Source organism: Anopheles funestus, chromosome 2RL (genome assembly GCF_943734845.2).
Source record: "Anopheles funestus chromosome 2RL, idAnoFuneDA-416_04, whole genome shotgun sequence".
In the NCBI taxonomy this organism is placed as follows: domain Eukaryota; kingdom Metazoa; phylum Arthropoda; class Insecta; order Diptera; family Culicidae; genus Anopheles; species Anopheles funestus.
This window is the reverse complement of record NC_064598.1, coordinates 33,912,584-33,934,300: the sequence shown is the minus strand read 5'-3', so window position 1 is coordinate 33,934,300 and position 21,717 is coordinate 33,912,584. Positions and strand designations below refer to the sequence as shown.

The following is a 21,717-nucleotide window of genomic DNA, read 5'->3' as shown; positions in this document are numbered from 1 at the left end:
ACCGTGAATTTTAAATGCCATTTTGTGAAGTGTACAAATAGCTTCTTTTTGGGTGTTTTGTATTATTTCCCTCTCTAACTTCGTGCGTAAGTAATTAGACAAAAGGCCGGAACGGATACTCGTGAAGAGGAAATATGTTGTTTTTTTTTAATATTAAATATTGCGAAACAACAAGGAAATCAAAACAAATTATATAAACCTATTACAATGAAACGTAAATAATAGTAAAAACATGACAATAAATAGTGGAACTTCCGCCATAAAACCGTACACCGTGTGCCGTATGCTTCATTATCTCATTTACGAACGGTGCACCGTTAATGTTGATCAAATTGAGCACATAATTTGCATAGCCTTTTACGAAAGGTGCGAATATTGTCACTTCGACTTCGATCGCCAAAGAGGGGGTGAAAAACCTCCAACCCAACACACCTTCACAGGTCGGACTGAACAGATTTATTTATCTTCCTTCTTTTTTTTTTCGCTATATCCAGTCGTTTGCGTTGTGTACCTTTAATGTGCGAGTGTTGTAAATTGTGTCGTGAGTTCTATGTGCTATTTACAGTGGAGAACGAATCGTTTTGTGTTAAGCTAGTGATTTAGCGGTGTTGTGTAGCTTTTTTTCTTCTTACAAGCAAATAAACGATAAACCCAATCGTCCTCGTAACGTCACCGAGATATTGGTACAAAGGGGGTAGATAGGAACGAGGCTTCTAATGGATTGATGATCCGGCACGTACTCAATTCCAGTGATATCCAGGCTAGCGTGGAGAAAAGACCAATAAATTATGGGCAGTAGTTAGAGTGGCAAGCAATAACACTTCTCGAACCACCTCCAATTGCGCCTTGCGCCAGCTTTGACCGTCCGTTTTGGTAAAAGTGCAAGAACAGCGACATCTTACCTCCCGGGAGCACCAGTTCCAACGATCGTGAATATGGAAACATATCAACTTTGGCTTGGGCAAGCGAAAATCGGCACCGGCAAATAAATGTACGGTGGAGGTTTGGAAAAGTCTCACCACCGGACACTGAAGAACATACAACCCGCCCACCCCCGCCACATACGCCGAGTTTCCGTTGGTTCCGTACCCCCGGGGGCTGTGTTTACGTTTGTGTTGACGATTTCGTCCACGGTACGATACCTTCACACACCGCGGATTGTTTTGTACATCTACGACTGGCGTTTCGAAGGGCGCAAAGCAGGGAATGTACGATGATCACTACGACGAGGCGAAAGATCCAACAGTTCCACGCTGTTCCGTCGCGACGTTTCTACATCGGATTGCGTTCACGGTGCTGCATGCATCTTTTTTCCTGGAAAATGTACGATGATCCTTCTAAAGAAATCCCTTTTCTCTTTTTTTTTGTTTTCGCAACAACACGAAACGGTCCGCGATCGAACTGAAGTTGTCCACCATTGTAGATTGTTTTCCAGCTAATTGACTTACTTGCTGTAAAAGATATTATCCGGGATGGACATTTTGTGGAGATGTTATGCGTGACCGTTAGGTTAATGAGAAAAACATCACATGAAACGTTCGGTTGATCAAATTATGCAAAACATTTCGTAAAAGACACGTTTCATCTCTGGAAATAAAAACATTTCAAGAAGACACAAACTCGCTTTGTATTTCTCTTGGTGCATAATATAATCAATAGATGGCGCTTTATTTTAGCGCTCATTTGCGATCATAAAACGTGTCACTTTTTGATACTTTTTTCTAAATTCCTGGTTCAGTGTTCCAAAACCAGAAAAGGACTGACTCATCGAAATTATTCTTTCTTCATATTACTGTTTTTTTTATATGGCCACAATAAGTTTCCCAAAAGTAAACAGATTTCAGTAGAGATTTTAAACTACTCAAGATACTCTCAAGGTATCCTATATATTCCACAAAGCCTAGTATCGGAATGTATTAAGATGATTGGTTGGGATAACATAAAAGCAGTAATAAGTTTGAGCACAAAAATCAGAAAAGAATTTAAATTGTTGACACTAAATAAAGACAACTTGCGCCATTTATTGCAGAAATTGTAGTAAGTCAATTGAAGGACGTTGATTAAATATTATTGATTGCACTTCAATATTTTTAATTTTTTTTGTACATTTCTGTTCAAAATTATGATGAATGACAACAAAACCGTCTTCTAAAAGCCTTTTTGACCTTCGCAAAAAATCGCAACCAATTTCCGCGTTTCGTTGCTTTCAAAAATAATAACACCAGCTGCACGGAAATGCCCTGCGGTGATGCTGATTTATAACATTACCACCGCAATGGTTTCTTAAGATTTATGCAAGTGTGATATTTCGACCATCCCATCCAATACTGCCTGCTTCCAAAGTTTGCGTGTGACACCATCTTCTGGCAAGGTATAAATTTGGACCATGTTTTCTTTTTCTTCATTTTCGTATCAAAGAAGATTTTTTATTTGAACTCCACAAATACCCCGAAGCCATTCAGACCGGGATATTACATTCGATTGCACATTCCACAGCCCGAAGTTCACAGGATCGTGGGCGGAATATGTAGCGAACGTTCGCGATTGCAAGCTTTAAAGCGACGGATTTTGCAGCAAAAGCACTTTTGTGTGTCGTGATCTTTCGCGATCCCCATTTACACGTACGCAGGGATTTTTTTCTGCTGGACGCAGTTGTAACAATATAAACCTGTACAAGTGGTAGAATTTTTAAATTTCAGCACGCTGGCATGCGAACGCTCGATAATGTACCACCGTCCAGGCGACATACCGTCCGAACTAACAGGCTGCCATGATCAGGCAAAGATCAATAAACCTGTCAGCCGGTTTTGCGTGCCGGTTCCGGCAATGTTTTGGTACGAAAATATTTGTGCCGCTTTTTCGATTTATATCTACTTGTGTTATTTCTCTTTTCGTACAGCAAACCGCATAAACTTGAAACATATCCCTTCTGTGATAGTTGTAGCCGTTCTTGCTGTGCCTAATTGCGGGATTTTTGCATTTTATGTTGCGCCTGGTAGTAATAAAATGTTAACGAATCGTTGCGCTGCTAGCGGATGCTTAACATTTTGCCACAGTAATCATTAAGATCGCACAGCATGAAGAGAGAATATTGTTGAAACGATACGTTTTTTTTGGGTAACAAAGCATGCATACAAGTAAGCATGAAGGAAGCATAACCACTAAGTAAGACATTCATTACCGTTAATCACATGCGTGAATCACGAGTGTTGAGTGTGCAAAGTAAAGCATTTTGTTTGGGATTTGGAAACGTGTTATTGGTTTTTTTCAGCAAGGAAGATCACACACTGATGGCATTGATTGGCCACAGGATTGCGGCTTTTAATCAACTTCTTACTTCAGTTTAAATGCAAATAAATTTGGATTTTTTCTTTCGAAGGCAAAAGCCGCTTTTAAGCCAAATTTAGAAACATGATTTTAAATCGATTTTGTATAAAAAAAACCAGACTATTGAAATTTTTACTGTGCCATTTATCTACCGCCGTATTACATGAAATACATCTTCTTCCTGTAACCTCACCATGAAGACGATTAAAAATTACAATTTGTCACGCAAATTCTTTTTCATTTGCGTGTTGCATTTCCGCTTGTTATGCTTATTCCGGCCTTTAAGCTACTTCGTGTTTCATCCCGGCACTTTAGCTGGAATGTCCTCAATCAGTAAACTCCATTCGATGTGCTATTGCAATTGCAAGTTTATTTCATATTATTAACCGTGCGCTTTAGCTTCATTAGTGCGATCTCCCTCTCTTTCCCTATTCTTTGCCACTTTTATGACACGATCGAACGTAATCGTGGTTGTATTATAGTCCCGTGCTACCTGGCCCTTGCGAACGACTCTTACGAAGTGTAGTGTAAATACATAAAACCGAGATCGAGAACAGGTTGACATAATTTCTAATCAATTTGTGCAGGATAAGCGGCTTAATTGCATCATCATGTACGCCCTGTACTGCTGACGGTTATGTGTGACATAAGAGATAAAAGCTACATACTATTTCCTTTTTTTTATTTACAGAAAAATGGCCGCGAAGAGGAACAGCAAGCAATCAACAAATACAATTCGGTGAGTAGTTTGTAAAGAAATGTAGAAAAGAGGTTTTCTTTTACGATCATGCTTTGATTGCTTCTAACATCATTGCAAAACTTCAAAGCGCAGCGTCTTTTCACAGCCCCTTGGATAGTTAGTTTGTGTGAGTTAAGCTGTAATTAAATACAGATCATCATTTGGTATAATATTTAATTTGGATGTTTCTAGTAAGTTGTTGCCGCTAGCAAGTTGATCTTGTGCGCGCGTTAATGTGCTAGCAGATCGTTCTAAACGGAGGTGCGATTAGCTTCACACGTCTTACCATGAGCCTATCCATCTGGACAATGTGATTCGTATCGTTTTAAATTGCTACCCATTAACTACAATAGACCGTGTTCTTTCAGAGAGGTTTAAGGCGGACCATTTAGTTGCGGTTTGTTTTTCTTTTATTTTGATATCCTTTGGTAATAATAATAATGTTTGAGGTGAACAACTATGAGATGAAGGAAAAAAAGTCGTAGATCTTTTCGAATGTTTTGAAGACATTTGGTGATGTTTTGCAATTTCTTTTGCTATTTATGAAGGATTGTTCCTTGCAAGCAAATTCCATACAATCAATATAGAAACAATAAACAATCGTTTTAATTAAACAATTATTCAAAAAGATCGGAATATTTGTTTCAGTGAATTTCCAATGAGAAATCCCTATCCTTGGAATGTGGACAACAGGCACCGCTGATTTCGATTGTCAGGAGTAGTACGGATACGGCTGCGATCACGTACCTTCATCATGTCATTTACATGTACAATTCCAGCATGACACAACCCGTGTGCACTCGTGCCACTAATGCTGATGCACTTCAGCGTGCTGTTTGTTTTTTGCCACGCTGTAGGATGCTGATCACGTTCCGGGATTTCAAGATTTCACTTTTCACAACGTACTGGCAAAATGGAGTACGAGAAGCCTTCCGTCTTTCGCTACACGGTGGACAATTGTAAAGAGAAAACATGTCAAGGTGCTTGCTGACGTTGACCTCGAAACATGGTCGTCCAAATTATTCTTACATACGAGACAGGCAGAACTTAATTTACCTTTTTGTTGAATCTTTTCTCCTCTCTTTTCAAGGTTAGAGAAGCTTTATATTTAAAAAAAAATCCCATTAGAGTTAGATAACAAGCTGTGGGTAATAAAGTTATCATATTATTGTACAACCGTAAACGGTGGAAGCTTGTTATCTCTGTAGATGTGTGCTTAAAACCGCACCCTTCGGGCCGGTTTATGACGCCCTGTAACCGTTTTACACATTTCAACTATAAATTATGGTAATGAAATAGTTTCATGTTAGTATGTGAAGCAGAGGTACCAGTTGCGAAATGCTTCCTCGCAAAATAACAAAACAGACTTCTTCGTTGGTAGGATGAATTATGGAGCATAACAAAGTATCGTAAAATGTAAATGTTATCCAAGAGTTGCTCAGCACATTGCTTAACCTCATACTTCTTCGTGCTGTTGAGAATCGAAAAACATTCTAAAGAGAAACATTGGTTTGGGTAATAAACTATCCCCCGGCGTATGTTCTCACAGTGAAGTCAATCATTTTTTTTGGGCGCTTTTGAGAAACACAAGCGAGCTCATTAGTGCTGTTCCTCGAACTTCTCACTAAAGTGGCGTACATCATGCGTCTAATTTATCAAACATTGCAATCCCCAACATTTACCGCCCTAGGAATCGAACATTCTACTGTCAGCAATACGACTAAAACTCTGATCTCCACAACCACCGCGTGCTCTGAAAGTCCCGAAGAATCATCCAACGAACTGCTACCGGCCGAAGATGTCCAGTCGTCGGTAGCAGGATGTTAGCAATTTTGTTTGATCAAATAAATTCGCCTCAATTTCGGTCAGTATTCGAAATTGCGTTTCAATTTCCTTGCAGCTTCCTTTCGCTTTTGAATCGGCGCTGCTCTATACCGGCCGGTTGCCACGCCAAGATCGGTGAAGGGAAACGACGCATCATTGCGCTGCGTTAGTTCTTCCCGATCACAGAGACCCAAGCACAATCGATCATTATTTTGAGGTCATGCCGAACTTTGGGCATAAAATAGACACTGGGTAATGATCTGTTACCGCTGTATGTCTTCCCGTTTTTCTGTGCTACAAATCTATAATCGGCAAGCAAATCGGTTCAGAGGCTTGTGGCTTCGCTTTCCTGTGAGCTTCGCTTAATGGGGCATCGGTCAAGATGGTCAATTTAAGAAAGCCAACCTTTACAGCACACCGGTACAGTGTTTTGTGTGCGAGATGTATGTTTCGGGTTTATGATTGGCATTTTAAAGGACCGACTTTGAATGCGATCGGATACATTCGGTACTGGCAGCAGATGAAGATATGGTCAGTTTAGTTCTGATTCTCAAAGCTCAAACTCCGTGCACGTGACATTTTATGACGGACTGTTGGATCCCGTTGAACGATCGGGAAACTAATCTCCGCACGTCTGATGATGATGATGATGATGATGGAGTGGGACTATAAATCTATAAAATAGAAAAATCGGTGCGTCACGGTATCTGTGTCTTAGAGCCAGAATCGAGCTAAAAGCGTCCAGTGGGACAACAGCAAAGCGGGAATGGATTACGACCGCCCTAAAGGGAATAAAGATCGTTATCTAAAACGTTTCATGTTCCAAATTTGGGCGCCACACTCGTGTCTGCAGCTTGGTCGACGGCATTCCCAAGAATATCCCTGCATATCGTATTCCCCGAAAATAATTTGGCATTTTCGCTGCTATGACCTTGTTCTTTTATTGTTCTGTGTTTTCTTTTCTTTTCGTGCTCTGGCGCTTCGTCTTTCAGCTTCCCCTGCATGCGATCAATGCGCAACAGCAGCAGCCGCAGCAACAGCAGCAGCCTAGGCCAACCACAAACTTGAACCATGTAAATAACAACCATTACCATAATTATTCGCTTCAACCGTACTACAATCGGCAGCCCCAGCAACAGCAGCATCACTCGTATCCTGTCGCACGGATCGCGGAAGAACCATCGTCCAAGTCGGTACGGTTAAACTACGTGGCAGAGCGGATACTCGCGTCAACCTTACCGGCCCGGCAGCTTCAGAATGGATCCTCGTCACCGCACGCCACTAACGGTACGCCGCCCGCCGATGAGCACGAGCGCGAACTCATCAATATGCTGGAACAGAAGTATAAGCAGGTACGGTAGTACTGGGTATAAGATAAGAACCTCCTCCAAAATATCACCTGCCCCTTCAATCGCGGTTAATTGAATTAAATACGTCCAAGCTTAAGGCAGGCGTTTTGCGTTCTGTTTGAAAGACACTTGACAGGAAGCTCGGTATAAGCTTCTTAATATGTTGCGTAACGCATTGGATGTCTCCGATTGAGAACAGAACTCCTTACCGCAGCGCTTAATAATCGCTCAATCCGTACGAACGCTGTCCTAACGTCCGATCCGATCGACTCTCAATCGTTTGTTTTGTGCCGCTTCTAATTTCATGCCTCGTTCTCATTCCAGAACTACCGGATACTGGATCTGGAGTCGCGTCTCGTCAACATCACGCTCGAGAAGCTGTGCGAGCTGTGCAAATACATCGACTCCTGGCTGGGAAGTGGGAAGGAAAAGATCGTCGTTCTTCAGGACAGGTGAGCAAGCTTTGTGTGTGTGTTCTACAGTTGGAGAGAGAAGGGAAGCTCAGGAACATGAAGTTCCTGATCGCTCGGCAGAGTTTAAAGGTGATCGCATGGTATAGCCTACCCCTTCCCAAGGGAAAGGTAATCCTACATTCACGTCTGTGCGTCACGTCGATGAGAAAACGATTGCGTGACGGCGATGTGAAAGAGACTTCTCGAGGTTTGTCCACTTGAGAAGGACCACCATCGAGACCACAGCGATCGGTTTTGTGGACTTGGTCGAACATTCGACAACAACAACAATAAAAAAAACCGGGGAAAGAACGAACGAAACTCTTGTGATGTGTTTTCTCTACAAACAGTCAGTGATCGTTTCAATGAGGATCCGCTGCCCTTTTCATCATATTATCTATTTATTTTTTTCTTATCATCTTAGCCTTGTCTAAAAAGCTTAACCATAGGGTAAGAACCTTCGATTTCGGGTAATGCTTACCCAAGCCACCGGAATTTAACTTAAAAGCGGCTTAAAGGGGTTCCCAATCTGGTAGCTCCGCTGCTCCGGTTCCATACCGTTTGTGGTAAATAATCTATCAATTTAAATTTCAATGAGCATGATGAGACGAGCCTAATTCAGAAGAAATTTGAATAAATTTTCAATATCTTAAATGTTTATTAAATTATAATAAAATGGACTTTTACTGTCTTACTGATTAGTTTGTTTTAATATAAATATATTATCAAATTGTACTTTAGCAGAAAAAAGCTTCTGTTTTTCATCACATTGTTGATGATTGGCAAGCTCCTGACGATCCACTTACTTGTCATAAGTTTAAAGTACGCCGGTACAATGTGCGACACAAAATCAAAAGAAACACCACGAACAACCATTAGCATAAAATGGCCCGGAGTGTCATATTTGAATATTTACTGCCAATTCAAAAGCCGCACTAGGGGCAAACGCTAAAGCACCTACCGAGGGCTGATGCGTGTACCATGGTTGTAGATGCACCACAGCGGCGGTGCATTATAGCGGCTTATTGGCTTACATCTGTTTCTTGTTCAACTGCTTTGTTGTAACTACTCCCCCCGCGTTGGCCCAAAACCCATCCGCACCCGTCGTCGTGTAAAAATGATGAAACGCAAAAAGTCAAACATACCGCACACCAATATGCCGGCTCACGAACTGGCGCTTTATGCGTACATCGTACTTACCCAATGTTCGCCGGCGATCATGATGGTGATAGGGTGGTATTTGCCGTACAATAATCAAATCTCCGAATCGGGAAAAAACGTGCCTGTGTCCGAATATTAACATTGGGGTGGTTTGCCAGTCAATCATCCCCCTTCTTTGCATAGACGGGGGATTGTGCTTTGACTCGAACCAACAAACAGCTCTCCATACCGGATAGCTTCTGGTCATCCGGCGTCAACCGATCGATCGGTTAAAGGCACACGGCAATTTGTTGCTACTCCTTTTGTTTTGTCTTTTCTGCTGCCAGCGGAAGACACAGCTTACCCGAAAACGTATGCAACATGCAAACACACACTGGCGCTTTCGGTGGTGCGATGTTCATCGATCGAACATGGGCGAAACCAACGCGGCAATGGGCGCCACACACAGCAACACAAACTTTCGCCAATGCACAAAACCGTTTGCGATCTTTCATAAATAATTCATGAGCATGAGATTTCAAGCAGAATGTTGGAAGGGCAATTTTACCGCCAGTACCAATCAATTTTCCGCCAGCTTTGCTAGTAAACTATTCACAGTGATGATAAGAAAGTTTGCTCCACACAAAGCACATCCTTTTTGGAGATTTCGATTGGTGCTGAGATTTGTGCTGTCGAGTAATGTTTTTGCACCACTTCGAGGCGAAGAAACATTACCCTTTTTTGGTACACATTTGGCGAAAAAAAAGGTTTGCCTTAAGTCAAACCACCACACCGGTGCGAGTGGAATGTGCTGGGCGGAAATGGGCGTTTGATTTTTATAATCATATTCAAACGATTTGGCGGTGGTGTGCAGTTGTGTTACGGTTGCGAAACGAGGAACCATATTTTGGCAGAAGAGTAAACATGCAAGTGAACCGTGGCTTATGATTAACGGTCGGAAGCAGACATTTTGGGATGGAATTTTTGGTGTGTGCTGTAATAATAGAGTTTGAGCCAGAGTTTGGTTAAAGGTTGCAGACGTGTAATTAAAATAATTTTGATTTGAAAAAATATGATTAGTTAATTGCTTACCACATTTGAATTTATGTAGAGTAGGTGTAAATTATTTCCTGTTAAATTACAGTTGATTTTGTATAATGTGATTTCTAAGCCTAAAATTATGCAATTTTTTTTTTTTGATAATTTTTAAGATGTTCATGTACGATTTTTAAAACAACTCAAGTCTTCATAAAATACCGGGAGATTTTTAGCAACCGAACAATCCATTGCTGAAACACCAATCGGAGGTGATAAACTTACACAAAAAAAAAAGAAATCCCAGCAGGACTAAAACTCAGTCGTCGTGATAAAAGTGAAACGAAATATGAACAGGAAATAGCACATTAAAGTTCTCTCCGTTGAAATCACTATGTAATTTGTGCTTCCATTCTCATCCAAAACAGTAACAAAACGTTTTAATTTACACTTTTACATTCACCACAAAAAGCAAAGCTACATTTAATAACACAACAGGAAACCGTTTTTCATGTTTTGGTTTTCACTTGTCAGCGATCCTCTTTAAGCGGTCCGCATCGCGCAGTACGCAAGCGTCAGTCGGGAAGTTGATAGTTATTAACCTTCTTTATGGTGCATCGTTTTCCGATTTTTCGTGGCAGCGCTAAATCGATTTCTTAATGATGCGTTGCGCGTGAATGGGTCACGCTGCGAACTTTCATTATCAGTAAATAATAATTATCCTAATAACGATCGTTTCAATGAGATCTTTGCAACGGCACAATGCAATGGATGCAATGTATTGCAAATTGACGTGTCAAAATTTATAACACGTCTTAAAGAGGGGTGCCAGTTGTGCAGTTTTGTTCTCTTTGTTGCAGTTTGCTTGTAACATGAGTTGCAGTTATTCGATTCTGGTTTTAAAAGCCGAACTCACCGCCCGGTGGGTTTTCCACAGCATCAAGCGATGACTCTTTTTAACGTGTCTGTATTGTTGTGCAATTTCATCCTTACAGAGAAGATAAACATCGACTCGGGACAGCGGTCGCAGCATACCTGCAGTATCAAAAAATCTGCGGCTCAAACATTCCGCAGGCTAGTGGCCAATCGAAAAATTTCCTTTCGCCCGGCGGCACGGATAATGGCCGTAAAACACCAACCTGGTTGGATTTGGACATCTACTCGATGCAAAAGTTTCTCGAATCGGTCACCGGTCCGCTGCGCATTCCTTCCCACAAAAGGTAATGATCCATCTGGTTCATGGTGTTAGGTGCTCGTGGTCAAAAAAAAGTAACACACAAAGATGCTAACCATTTCGCTTTGCTTTTTTTTCGCATTCTTGCCATTTTGTTGTTATCCAGATACATTCAATACTTCTCCGGATTGCTGTCGGGTGTGATCAAGTTGAATTCGTCCTCCTTCTTCCTGAAAGCGATACGGGTCGAATCTCCGCCATGTTTGCACTACCGTGCCATAACCGTCAACAGCGAGTGGCGCAGTTTCATCAAAATCTTCGAAGGCGTCCGGTGTCTGTTTACGTCCGACATCTACGTCATACCGCTCACCACGCGGCACTTTATTTACGAGATAAAGCATCCGTTACGGTTGCGCGGTGACATCCTGGTGCGCTGCTACCAGATCATACCAAATAACAACAAGGCGTCCTACGAGAAGGAGCTGATCGCGTCCGTGCAATTTCACACATGTGCCATAACCGAAAAGGAAGTACAATTCCACAAGGGAGATCTAGACTTGGCGTGCGAGGGTAAGCAAATGATGGGGGAAGGGTTGTACGCTAGAAACGGGAGGAAATAATCCGTTTTTACTTATTCTTTACAGATGAGCGCTTCTCAACGGAACATATGATGACGTTCTGTTTCGACACCGTACCAAATGAACGATCGATGGTTCTTATCTTCCAAGATCCACTCGTACGGAAGGAACCGATTGTAGAAAATGGTGATCATCTGGAAACGATCAACGAAGGTAAGTGTGTTTATTATTTCTCACTGTTCTCTCCAAACCAATTTATGTTGTGCTAAAAGTCGACTTTGCCATAAGCAACATAAATTGCATAGTACCAGGCGGATAACTGGTACAGTGTGTGGCATAAATGTTGTTTGCGCTCGTTGTTTTGTTTTGTACTAAAACCATGTTGTGAGTTAGTAGAAACGTTGCTAAAATCAAAGCTTAATGAAGTATTTGTAGAAAAAAGAGAAACAGATTTATGCAGTCTAAATGGCCTGTTATTAGCCGTATAATAGCCGTAATAATCGCAAGAAAACATTCGTCTTAGTTTCATTACACACTGTACATACGGTAGAACCCTACAACAGCTGTTAGTTGTGATCGAGGCGATCGGCATAAGTCGACATTGGAATTTGAAGAAATTTTACATCACGTTTTTTTATTATCGTAATCCTTACAACATACTTTTATTGTAACGGTTGCAATCCAATACATTTATGTATTATCTAGAATTTTAAAATTTATGTATTATAAAAGCAATTGAAGGATTATTTTCTTATTGTTGCGCTGGAGTTTAAAAATTTGTTTAAAGTATGTTGTAAATATTTTATCTCTCTAGATAGTTAAACATGTTTTCCTTAACATTAGCTACCTTTGCTTAATTGTAGTGTTTCAAATCGAATATAACCAAATAGCGCTTGCGTCTTAAGTCCGTCCATCCTCCCAAAAGAACACATTTGGCGCAGCATTTGTACACTAGTTTCATAACGAGACTAGAATAAACATCCTATTTGTTTCAACGTTCGGATGTCCTGTCAACTTCCCACGCCGGGCTGGCAGCCAGCTTTTGGCTCACGCAAACAGCTTATAAACAAAGGCAACATTAATAGCTTCATCCGTCAGAGCACGATCAAAACACTTAGTCGCGACCGTTTTTTCAATCAAACCACCATCATTCAGATGAAAGTGATTCACCTGTGCTCAACATTTGATCGGATGGATGAGAGTTGTTAAAGTATGTAAAACCTTCGAAAGAACACGATACAATTGCAGCAGTTATTATCGTTTTAGATGTCCATTTTGGCACAAACAATGAAACTCGATCTTTTACATTTATGGGACGGAAATTATAGTTTCACTGCTCATGGGATACATACATACACCGTTTTGGGAAATAAAACAACGGACAAAATCCGACAGTGTGCGTAATTAAATCACTCTAATTTATTTGACAAACGTTTGATTTATTAGTGCTGTACGCAAAAAAGGAGTTATTTTCGTAACAGATCCACCAATCGGTGAAAGGGCGCTATTTCGGTGTCGGTGTCTTCCTGTTTCAAACGTTGATACGAACCGGCATGATGATGATGATGATGATTCATCAATCGTCGACACGTACTTAAACCACTCGTTTGGCTTACGGTTGATAAACAGCTGGTGTTTGCAACTTGATCGAATACAGTTGGGGGGTTTTTTTGTTGGTTTCTCTCACATTAATGGTTGACATTTTTCTTGTTTACAGATTATATTCTGTATTGTACAAATGTTTTTTTTCTTTTGAATTAGGAGGGCAGTTTGCAAGTTTAGAACACGTTGAAGTATACGTTTACATCACATAATCGCATAGAAGATAAATGCAAAAGATAATATATTGTGGCTAAATGTAGCTTCCTTCCTTCCGTTTCATGTTGCATAAGAAGTTACAAAAAGTAATTACAAACCATACCAACGAATCCTCTTCAAATGGCAACAGTTGGGCTGATCGATTTCAACCCATTTCACATTGTTTTTCCTATGACAGCATAAAACCCTATGCACACGATGCACCACAGGCAACAATTTAATGTTGCCCGTAAAGCGTTTGTGTGTACGGATGATTACGATCGATTTATTGAAGCGCTAAATAGTGCGAAAGGTTAACACTGTAGCAATGCTAGTGTGTGTGTGCACGCGGAAAAAGGTTAATTTATTGATTGATTGTTTTATGATCGCCTCGTGTAGGTGTGGCAGGCAGTAGCGGCAATGATGATGGTGAAGAAGATTATCGCTTGTACGACCTTGGACCGTTTCTGCGAGCATAACCTTCATTCCGGACGGGGTGTTTGTGTGCTTTTTGAAGGAAGGTGTGGTAGGCCAGTGCCTTATGGTAGGTTCATGTTGACTTTTATCTATACCATCAGTTTGCTTAGAAATCGATATTAGCTATTTTTCCGTTTCGCTCTTCTTTGTGATTTCCCGCTTATCGACAGCGATAGGCAAGCTCATCCTATCTGTAAACAGTTGGCAGAAAAGCGCATATCTACCATCGAAAAAACAATTCAATATATTTTGCAAGACATTAATATCTCTTTTCATCGGTTCTTTTACCAAAAGGTATTCATAAAATGCCCCGACGAAATGAGGTAAATCTAAACAAATAAATAGGCAAGTCGCATTCGTAGGTCGCGGCAACATTTATGTTACGCTCCAGTTACTGGCCCTTAAGCCCTGAGCTTCTGCTTACACTGCACCAAGACCAAGAACGAATTGTGAATTGCTTCATCGTGATCTCGACACAACCACTAAGGAAAATCACGTTAAGCATCATGAATTTTGAGGAGTTTTTGCGATCATATACGGTGGAAACACCCACCAAGAGAAGCCGGATTTAGAATGCGCGTGTTGAGAATGTGTTTCTCAAACACATTTTACCATGCTTTGTCGGGGACGACGGGAGCATTATTGTTGTTTAATAATTATTAATAATTGAAACAGGTGTTTATTATTGGTGGGTAAACAAAACAAACACTGAGCACTTATAAAGGAATGTTGAAATTAATTTTGGATAACACACGTGTACAAAAGATCTAATTATCAATATAGCACCATATTATTTTGATAGCTTCAGCTAAACTAAATTATATTAGTATCCATTTTCTATTATAACATAAAGTGTTTATTACCTTTAAGAGTTCTATATTCACACCTTTTACGAGTCACGGTTGTGAGATATATTTGAACTACTTAATTCTTCTGATTTGCATACCTTCAGGCGTAGGGATTATAACGCACAACTCAGTGGTGAGTTTTTATGTGAAGTATCACTTGATATCTACATATTAACGAAATCTTCTCTGACAAACCTCACGAAATCCCATCCCTTTTCTACTAACCTGAATAAGGAATGCTACCGCACACACACACAGTCCCAGAGACAAAACCACCCGTAATACTAAAAACATACTGGTGCGTGCCTGTGTGCATGCGTAAGGAAAAGTGTTGGAAAACTCGTGCGTTGACTCTCCCCGTTTTTTCGTGCCGAGCCGAGATGCGTTTTGTACGCAATCCAGAGACGCGAGGATTTGTGCGCATGATGAAAACACAATCCATTCGGCCCAGTGTGCGCAACGAACCACGCTGCGAACGATTCAGTCAGTTGTAGTGCGTTCTTCTTTCGCGGAGTTACTTCCCTAGGGGTCGCGTTCTGGTACCGTGCTGTACGGTACCGTGTATCATTCGAATGTGTGTCACGGCGTGTTGAATGAGGAAAATGGCTTAACGTATCCGGATAGTGAATGTATCGTTCGTTACCGCGGGAAGCCGGTGATAATGCGAGATAACCAGTCTGCGCCTGGCAGTACATGCGTGTGTTTCTGTGCAAAACGATCCAAATGTGTCATCGGTTGTATCGTTCGAACCGGGTTTCCAATGTCTGATGAAGTGAAAATGGACCCCGTATGCTTTCGATAACGCAGCAAACCGAAAGCAGTGATTCAACCTCTATTTGTCTCTGCGTCGGAAAAGTATATCAGCGATAGTGAGTGAGAAACAGAGAGAGAGAAAGAGCTCAAACGAAGATAAAATGTTACGGTGTAAGTGTCCGCATCGTACCTTTAAAAGCAAAGATAAGCAAAACATCGGTTCTTATCGATAATGCAGTGCCTTTTTAACATGTTTTTCGACACAAGTGTAAAGGTCAGTCACTGGGCTGATCATCGATGAACATTGAAAGTAAATCCCGCCCTAGTCAACAAGCAAACGTTATGGGTGCTGTTTATGCTGGTAGTCTATGGTGTCTATTTTCAGTAATAGGAATAGGACCTAATGTTGCGACAAACGAACACTTTTTCCGTGTGCGTGACGTCAAAACCACTTGTCGATTCGGAAAACGGTTGGTTAACGCCATAAATTTCACTCCCTCTTTACAGTGTAATCTTCACTTTTAGTTATGATAAGAAAGTAACAAACAATATTTCACAGCATGGGACCAAATGAAAAACGACAAAAGGAAATCCATTTTACATCGTTAATATTAACCATTGGTGATGATTTCATTAGGCAGTCAAATTTTGACCCATCTGTGGAACATTTGGTCGGTTTAATGGTCGACGCACGATCAATATTCTATAAATAAAGTTATGAACAAAGCTTTCGAGGTTTGTTCATTACGCCCGAGATGTGATTTGTTATTGTTGGCTAAATGTGCGCAATGATTGAATAATTAGCGGAAACATTCTGTAGGTTTTTTATTTGGTAGAAGATAGTTTTTTTGTCAATATTCATATTTTACCTGTTGATCCTGTTGATCATTGAGCAATTGCCTGTTGAAAATTCCTGTTGATCATTGAGCATTGAATATATCAGTAATTTGAGAATTAAACATGGCCGATAGTCATAGCCTAAGGGCGTAATGGGCGAGAAAAAAGATCTAGTTGCGATCTGAAACCAAACCGGATATGTTGCTGAATACGTTATCAATTTTATTGTTGAAGAGAAGAATTTTTCATTCGCAAATATTTCTTCTACGAGAATTGGAGGTCTTGTGGTCTGCAATTTCAGGATTTCCTTGATTTTTATTTATCCGTAGTAGGATCAGTCAATAAAATCTGGCGCAGCTACCATATAACTTCTGTATTTTAATGTTGTTAATTTGACTACTGGTATTCCCCGATATACGCCATACTCGATATATGCGATTTCGCTATACGCGATTTTTTCGAAATTGACATTTAACTTCGTTAACAAAGAAGCAAATTAAAAAAAAAATCTTCAAAGCCTGTCGTAACGAGTTTCTATCTAGCAGTAACAACAACTTAACAGTTATATGGATAAAACATTATCGGAAATATAACCAACGAAGATGAAGAAATGTTCAGTAATGTAAGTTGGAAAATCCGCAAAAAGATGGTGATATACAAAGAAATCTATCATCAAACCAAGAATTCGATATACGCTAATATTCGAGTTACGCGATTGCCTCCGGTCCGCATTGATAGCGTATATCGGGGAATACCTGTACATTGAACCCGAGTCAAACTTCAACAATTTTAAAGGAAATGCTTTGAATTTCTCTTCTCGGTTGAATGCAATTCAGTTATTTGAAGCGATAAGCGCTAAAAGATCGATCTTTTAGCCAACGGCAACAACGGACCATCGTAGGAAGAAGGTATTCTATTTCGGTAACAAGACCATGCTAACCACTAGTGTTCCACCGGGATCACTGGAAACGGCGGAAAGAGGTTTAGTTGCCACTAAAGCAACTCAGGCGAAAGTCCAGTCACACCTACGCCCGCGTTAAACTTGCACCACGCGCCTTTTTGTGCCGCGTATGGGAGTTGCTGTCGATGCACGGGAGAAGTTGTCGCGATATTTCGCCCAAGATATGCACGTTCCATGGTGTCAAGTACGAGCTAGTGTTTTGCACGAAACCGTGCACTGATTGGGGGTAGCTGATTCCGAAACGGAAAGGTCGCACCAGACACCGGTCCAGGTGGCTTGGTGACAGTTTCCTACGACATGTAAGCTGCCCCGTTTTTTTTTTTGTTGCTCTGGTCTTAACCCACCAGTGCAGAGAGCTGTGTCGGGCTGGAGAATAGCATGAACCATGAAGTCTAAAGGCTCTTGTCCACCAGTGCAATCGGCAAACGAGCAGCGAAGATATGGCTTTTTGGTGGCTTTAAGTGTCGTTAAGGGAAGGGACTGGCTCAATGCCTTCGTGCTGGAAGTGTCGACGAGTCTTAGTTGTGTGGTTAACGAAGTCCGTTGTGCGTGTAAAAGCTCGAAATGAAGTTCAGAATTAAAATATTCAAAATTTAATGGACGATTTAAGAAAAAACTCCGCCCAAGAAAAACCGTTCACAAAAACTCAACATTCCTATCGTCGCCGCGCGAAATGTGTTTCATTTTCGCATCCGTTTTCCGCAAGAACGGACAAAATTTCGATCAACATTTTCTAAATTAAATTTTCTACCATCTCGTTGGCTGCGGCATCTTTGCTGGCGGATCCGGAACGTACCGAATGGTAACCGGAACGTCGTTGGTGGGCTCGACCGATGCCGTGTGTGCTTTGCTTCGAAACTTCATCACCATTTCGTCATAGGTTGGTCCAAACAAGGTAAATTGATTAATATATTGCTCGCTTGGATGCTTAATTACACTGCATTCGCACGGTCATTTTGGTCTGCACGGACTGACACGTTTGCACCGACCGAAAACACCGAAGAGAATCTTAAAAAAAAGAAAATTCCACTTATTCTTTCTTTATTATACTTTTTTTCGCTTTCATTATTTGCACTGTTTTGCCTACTCACACAAGAGGCTCTTTATAAAAAAGAAGCTTTTTTATTTGGAACCTATCAAGAAAAAACGTCAAATAACAGCTATAAATCATCTCTACTGGAGCGGGAAAGGTATAATTAGAACGATTCGTACCATAATTAATCAATAGGTTGACAGAGTATCTATCAGAAAGATCAATTATGGTAAGAATCTGTCCGCTGTCTTCACAACTCAACAAATTAATTCACAATAGGTGAATAAAACAGCCCACCCAAGACGATCCTTGGCATTGCCTTGAAAAGGAATTACATCTAGTGTTTCATACATAAGTTACAAAGATGCTACAATAACTTGAAAAGCTTCAACATTTCTCAAGAATACATTCATGAGCTTTTACATCCGTTGTACTTAGATTTTTTTGCTATGCTTAGCTTAATGTCGCACACATCAAACGCAAGGTTTCCAACATTTGAAGAAGGATAGTTTCACTGCCTCAGCTTTTATTCCTTTTTTGTAACCGATAATCGACTTAATCATACTCAATTATGTCCACTTTCGTCGGAGGTGTACCGGCGGTGGCACCAAGCGCGGTTAAACCGAGAGCTTGGGCTTGATTTCTGTTTGTTTTTGTTTTTTGTTATGCATCACCTGCGTCCTCCAAAGAAGCCTGCCCAACCTGTGCAAACCTGTTTTCTTTCTTTTTTGGGTTAAATTTTCGGTTGGTGAGGCTCTTTGACGGCTACAGCCGGCTTTTGGGGGCGAATCTGTAGCACGATTGAAACAACATTACACATTCGTCTTGTTACTTTGGTATTAAAATCTCGTCCCATTTCAGTTCCAGCCACTCCAGCTGTATGTTATACCCTGATCAGATCACCGCTGAAATGCGATCTCATCTCGATCCGGAGAATTTCGATTTTAATATAATATACCTCTGGCGCCGATCATAATCCCCACCCCCTTGGGTACTGCAATCCCATCAAAAGCGTGTGATGTTTGTAACTGTTGGACAGTTTTCTCTTTGCGAACCCCGTACGAACCTAACCACTGTTGGCAATGCTCTATCCCACACTTTGACTTATGCTTTTTTTTTCTTAATGCTCCCTACTCTCATCTTGAACCGCAAAACGGTTTCTCCCTGTTTCGCCGTACCACCGCACAATGCACATCACCGCATCACAGGAAGGTAATCAAGATCTCCGAGTAGACCAAATTTGGAAGTAGGACCGATTTCGAATCCATGGGGAGGGAAAAACACGCACCAGAAGGTCGCCGGGTATAACAATAATGATGCTTGTTATGTGTTTGATCTGTGGACCATCTGTGGGTCTCTTTTTCCTCCCCGTCCCCGATGCCAGCGGAAGGTGGACGGTTCCAAGTCGTCGGTGTTCGTCGGGTCAGTGTTCGTCGATAGGTTCCACCGGCAGGTTCTTTCAGCAATCTTTCCGCAGCCGCAGCTAGTGCTTTCAATTAACATATTTAGCGCGCGTGTGTGTGTGTGTTTTTAACTGTGTGAGTGTGTCTTTTTGTGTGTGTGTGCTTTCTCCCTTAGTATCTGACAAGCGAAGTGAACCACATTTTTCGCCTTCGTTCTATATTCACCAGATGAGTCCAGCCATACGCAAGGTCCGCTGGATGGATCACTGTACGCGACCATATTGAAGAGCCCCAAGTCTCCGACCGCACCGCATCTCATCTCACCGCCGGCCGAGTTTAGCAACGGCAAATCGTTGCTAGCGAACGGAAGCGGCCCACCACCGGTGCCGGAACGTTCCAAGACACCGAACTCGATCTATCTGAGCCACAACGGGACACCGCGCAGTACGCCCGTACCGTTTACGGTGGCACCGCCACCGGTGAGTCCCGCATTCGGGAACGGTTCCGTACACGGGGATGTGAAATATGCGCTGAGCGAGTGCAAAAGTACACCCGGTGGTAGGGCCGTGTCCAGCGCAAACAGCAGCTACGGCTCGTATCAGAGCGCAAGTCCCGGTGCACCGGACGGTGGTAGTTCCGGTGGGTTGACACTAGCGCCCAGTGGCAAGACGCGTCCAACCGCACAGGTTGATGGCCGCGAGTCGGTACGCAGCCCGCTGACGGTGTCCATGGACTCGGGCATCTCGAGCAGTGGCCCAGTTAATCGTAAGTTTGTTCCGTCGTTCGTTCAACTGATCGCCGGTACAGCGTCTGCGCTTCCACTAACCTGATCACATCACCGTTCTTCTCTCTTTTCTGTTTTCGTTTTCGGACATTTGGCAATCAGGTCGCATACAGGGATCCAGCGTTTCACCGTCAAGTTTTCCGAGTCCGCAAGCTAGTCCGCAAGGTAGGTACAGGGCCGTCACATTCCGCTACTGCGTCGCGTTTTTCTCTCCCGAAAAAAAGAAACAAACAAACACACACACAAGCGCACACGTACCTTCGGGTGCCAGGGGATGGAAGATTCCGATGGGCAACGGGAGGTGGCGAGTACCTTCAGCCAGGGGGCTACCAGAAAGCTGGTCGTCACCGTAAAAGGACGCCTGAATGTGGTTATCGCAAAACCTTCCCTCACTGCAAGTCAAGCTTCCATTTTCCGACAAATGGAAAAGAGAGTGTGGTGTTCCCTCGATCGACCGATCGACGCTTTGCTGGGTTGCGCTTGTTTGGAAGACGGTGAAAGACTTTCAGGCACCAGCCGATGAGCTCCCGTACCCGTCCAAAGTGTGCAGGATGTATCTGCCTGGGATACGGTGCGTTCGCGGCGTGCCGTTTATGGGAGCTTGTCTCGCCGACCTGAAGTCTTCCAGGGAAGGGTTGGGAAAGGCTCGTCCAACGTACACACGTATTCTCACCGGGCACACTCGAATGCACCTTTTGGAACTCTCCAAAGCCAATCGATGATCTCGTACGTCCATTTATGTAACTACCATTCCGCGATCGCGGTACTCCGCCGGCTTCTTCGTCTACTTATCCTGGGTTACACGGGACCGTTTGTACATTTACTAGTGGAAGTAAATGATCGATAAGAGAAATCAATCTCAGGAAAGCCCATCCGATCCGATGCCGTGGAGCCATCGGGAGAAGCGAAAGAAGTCAGCACCTTTTTCAGCTTAACTGTGCCGATACAGTTTCGACACACGAAGGCACGTTAGCTTTCGTCCCCGGCCGCTAAAGTGCCTTGTCCTTATTTCCATTCCATTGTGGAGAACCGCTGCCGCGGCACGGGAAAAAGATGTCACCTATTTCCGCGTGGTGATTTTCATCGATTCTTGGAAATGGTGGGGCCGGTTGGGCCAACACACCAACCCGGGTCATTTTCGCCAATGGAATGGAATGTCTGGCTGGTGCTGGCCGTGTCGTTTCTCCGTTTTACGCCGTGCCCACC

The 21,717-nt window shown here is 42.2% G+C and overlaps 1 protein-coding gene across 18 annotated transcripts in view; it reads left to right on the top strand.

The window, feature by feature from the left end:
- Positions 1-21,717, top strand: part of LOC125760989 (tensin-2) — a 161,242-nt gene that overhangs the window by 118,540 nt on the left and 20,985 nt on the right. For 14 of the 18 annotated variants that reach the window (XM_049421678.1, XM_049421677.1, XM_049421679.1 and 11 more), the window contains 9 exons: positions 4,019-4,066; positions 6,883-7,242; positions 7,564-7,691; positions 10,862-11,086; positions 11,207-11,610; positions 11,685-11,831; positions 18,172-18,186; positions 19,956-20,492; positions 20,614-20,676. In XM_049421678.1, coding sequence (XP_049277635.1) covers positions 4,019-4,066; positions 6,883-7,242; positions 7,564-7,691; positions 10,862-11,086; positions 11,207-11,610; positions 11,685-11,831; positions 18,172-18,186; positions 19,956-20,492; positions 20,614-20,676 — 1,927 coding nt within the window. Of the gene's footprint in view, positions 1-199; positions 1,324-4,018; positions 4,067-6,882; positions 7,243-7,563; positions 7,692-10,861; positions 11,087-11,206; positions 11,611-11,684; positions 11,832-18,171; positions 18,187-19,955; positions 20,493-20,613; positions 20,677-21,717 lie in introns of those variants that run through there. The other 4 variants (XM_049421683.1, XM_049421695.1, XM_049421689.1 and 1 more) reach the window with 3 other exon arrangements.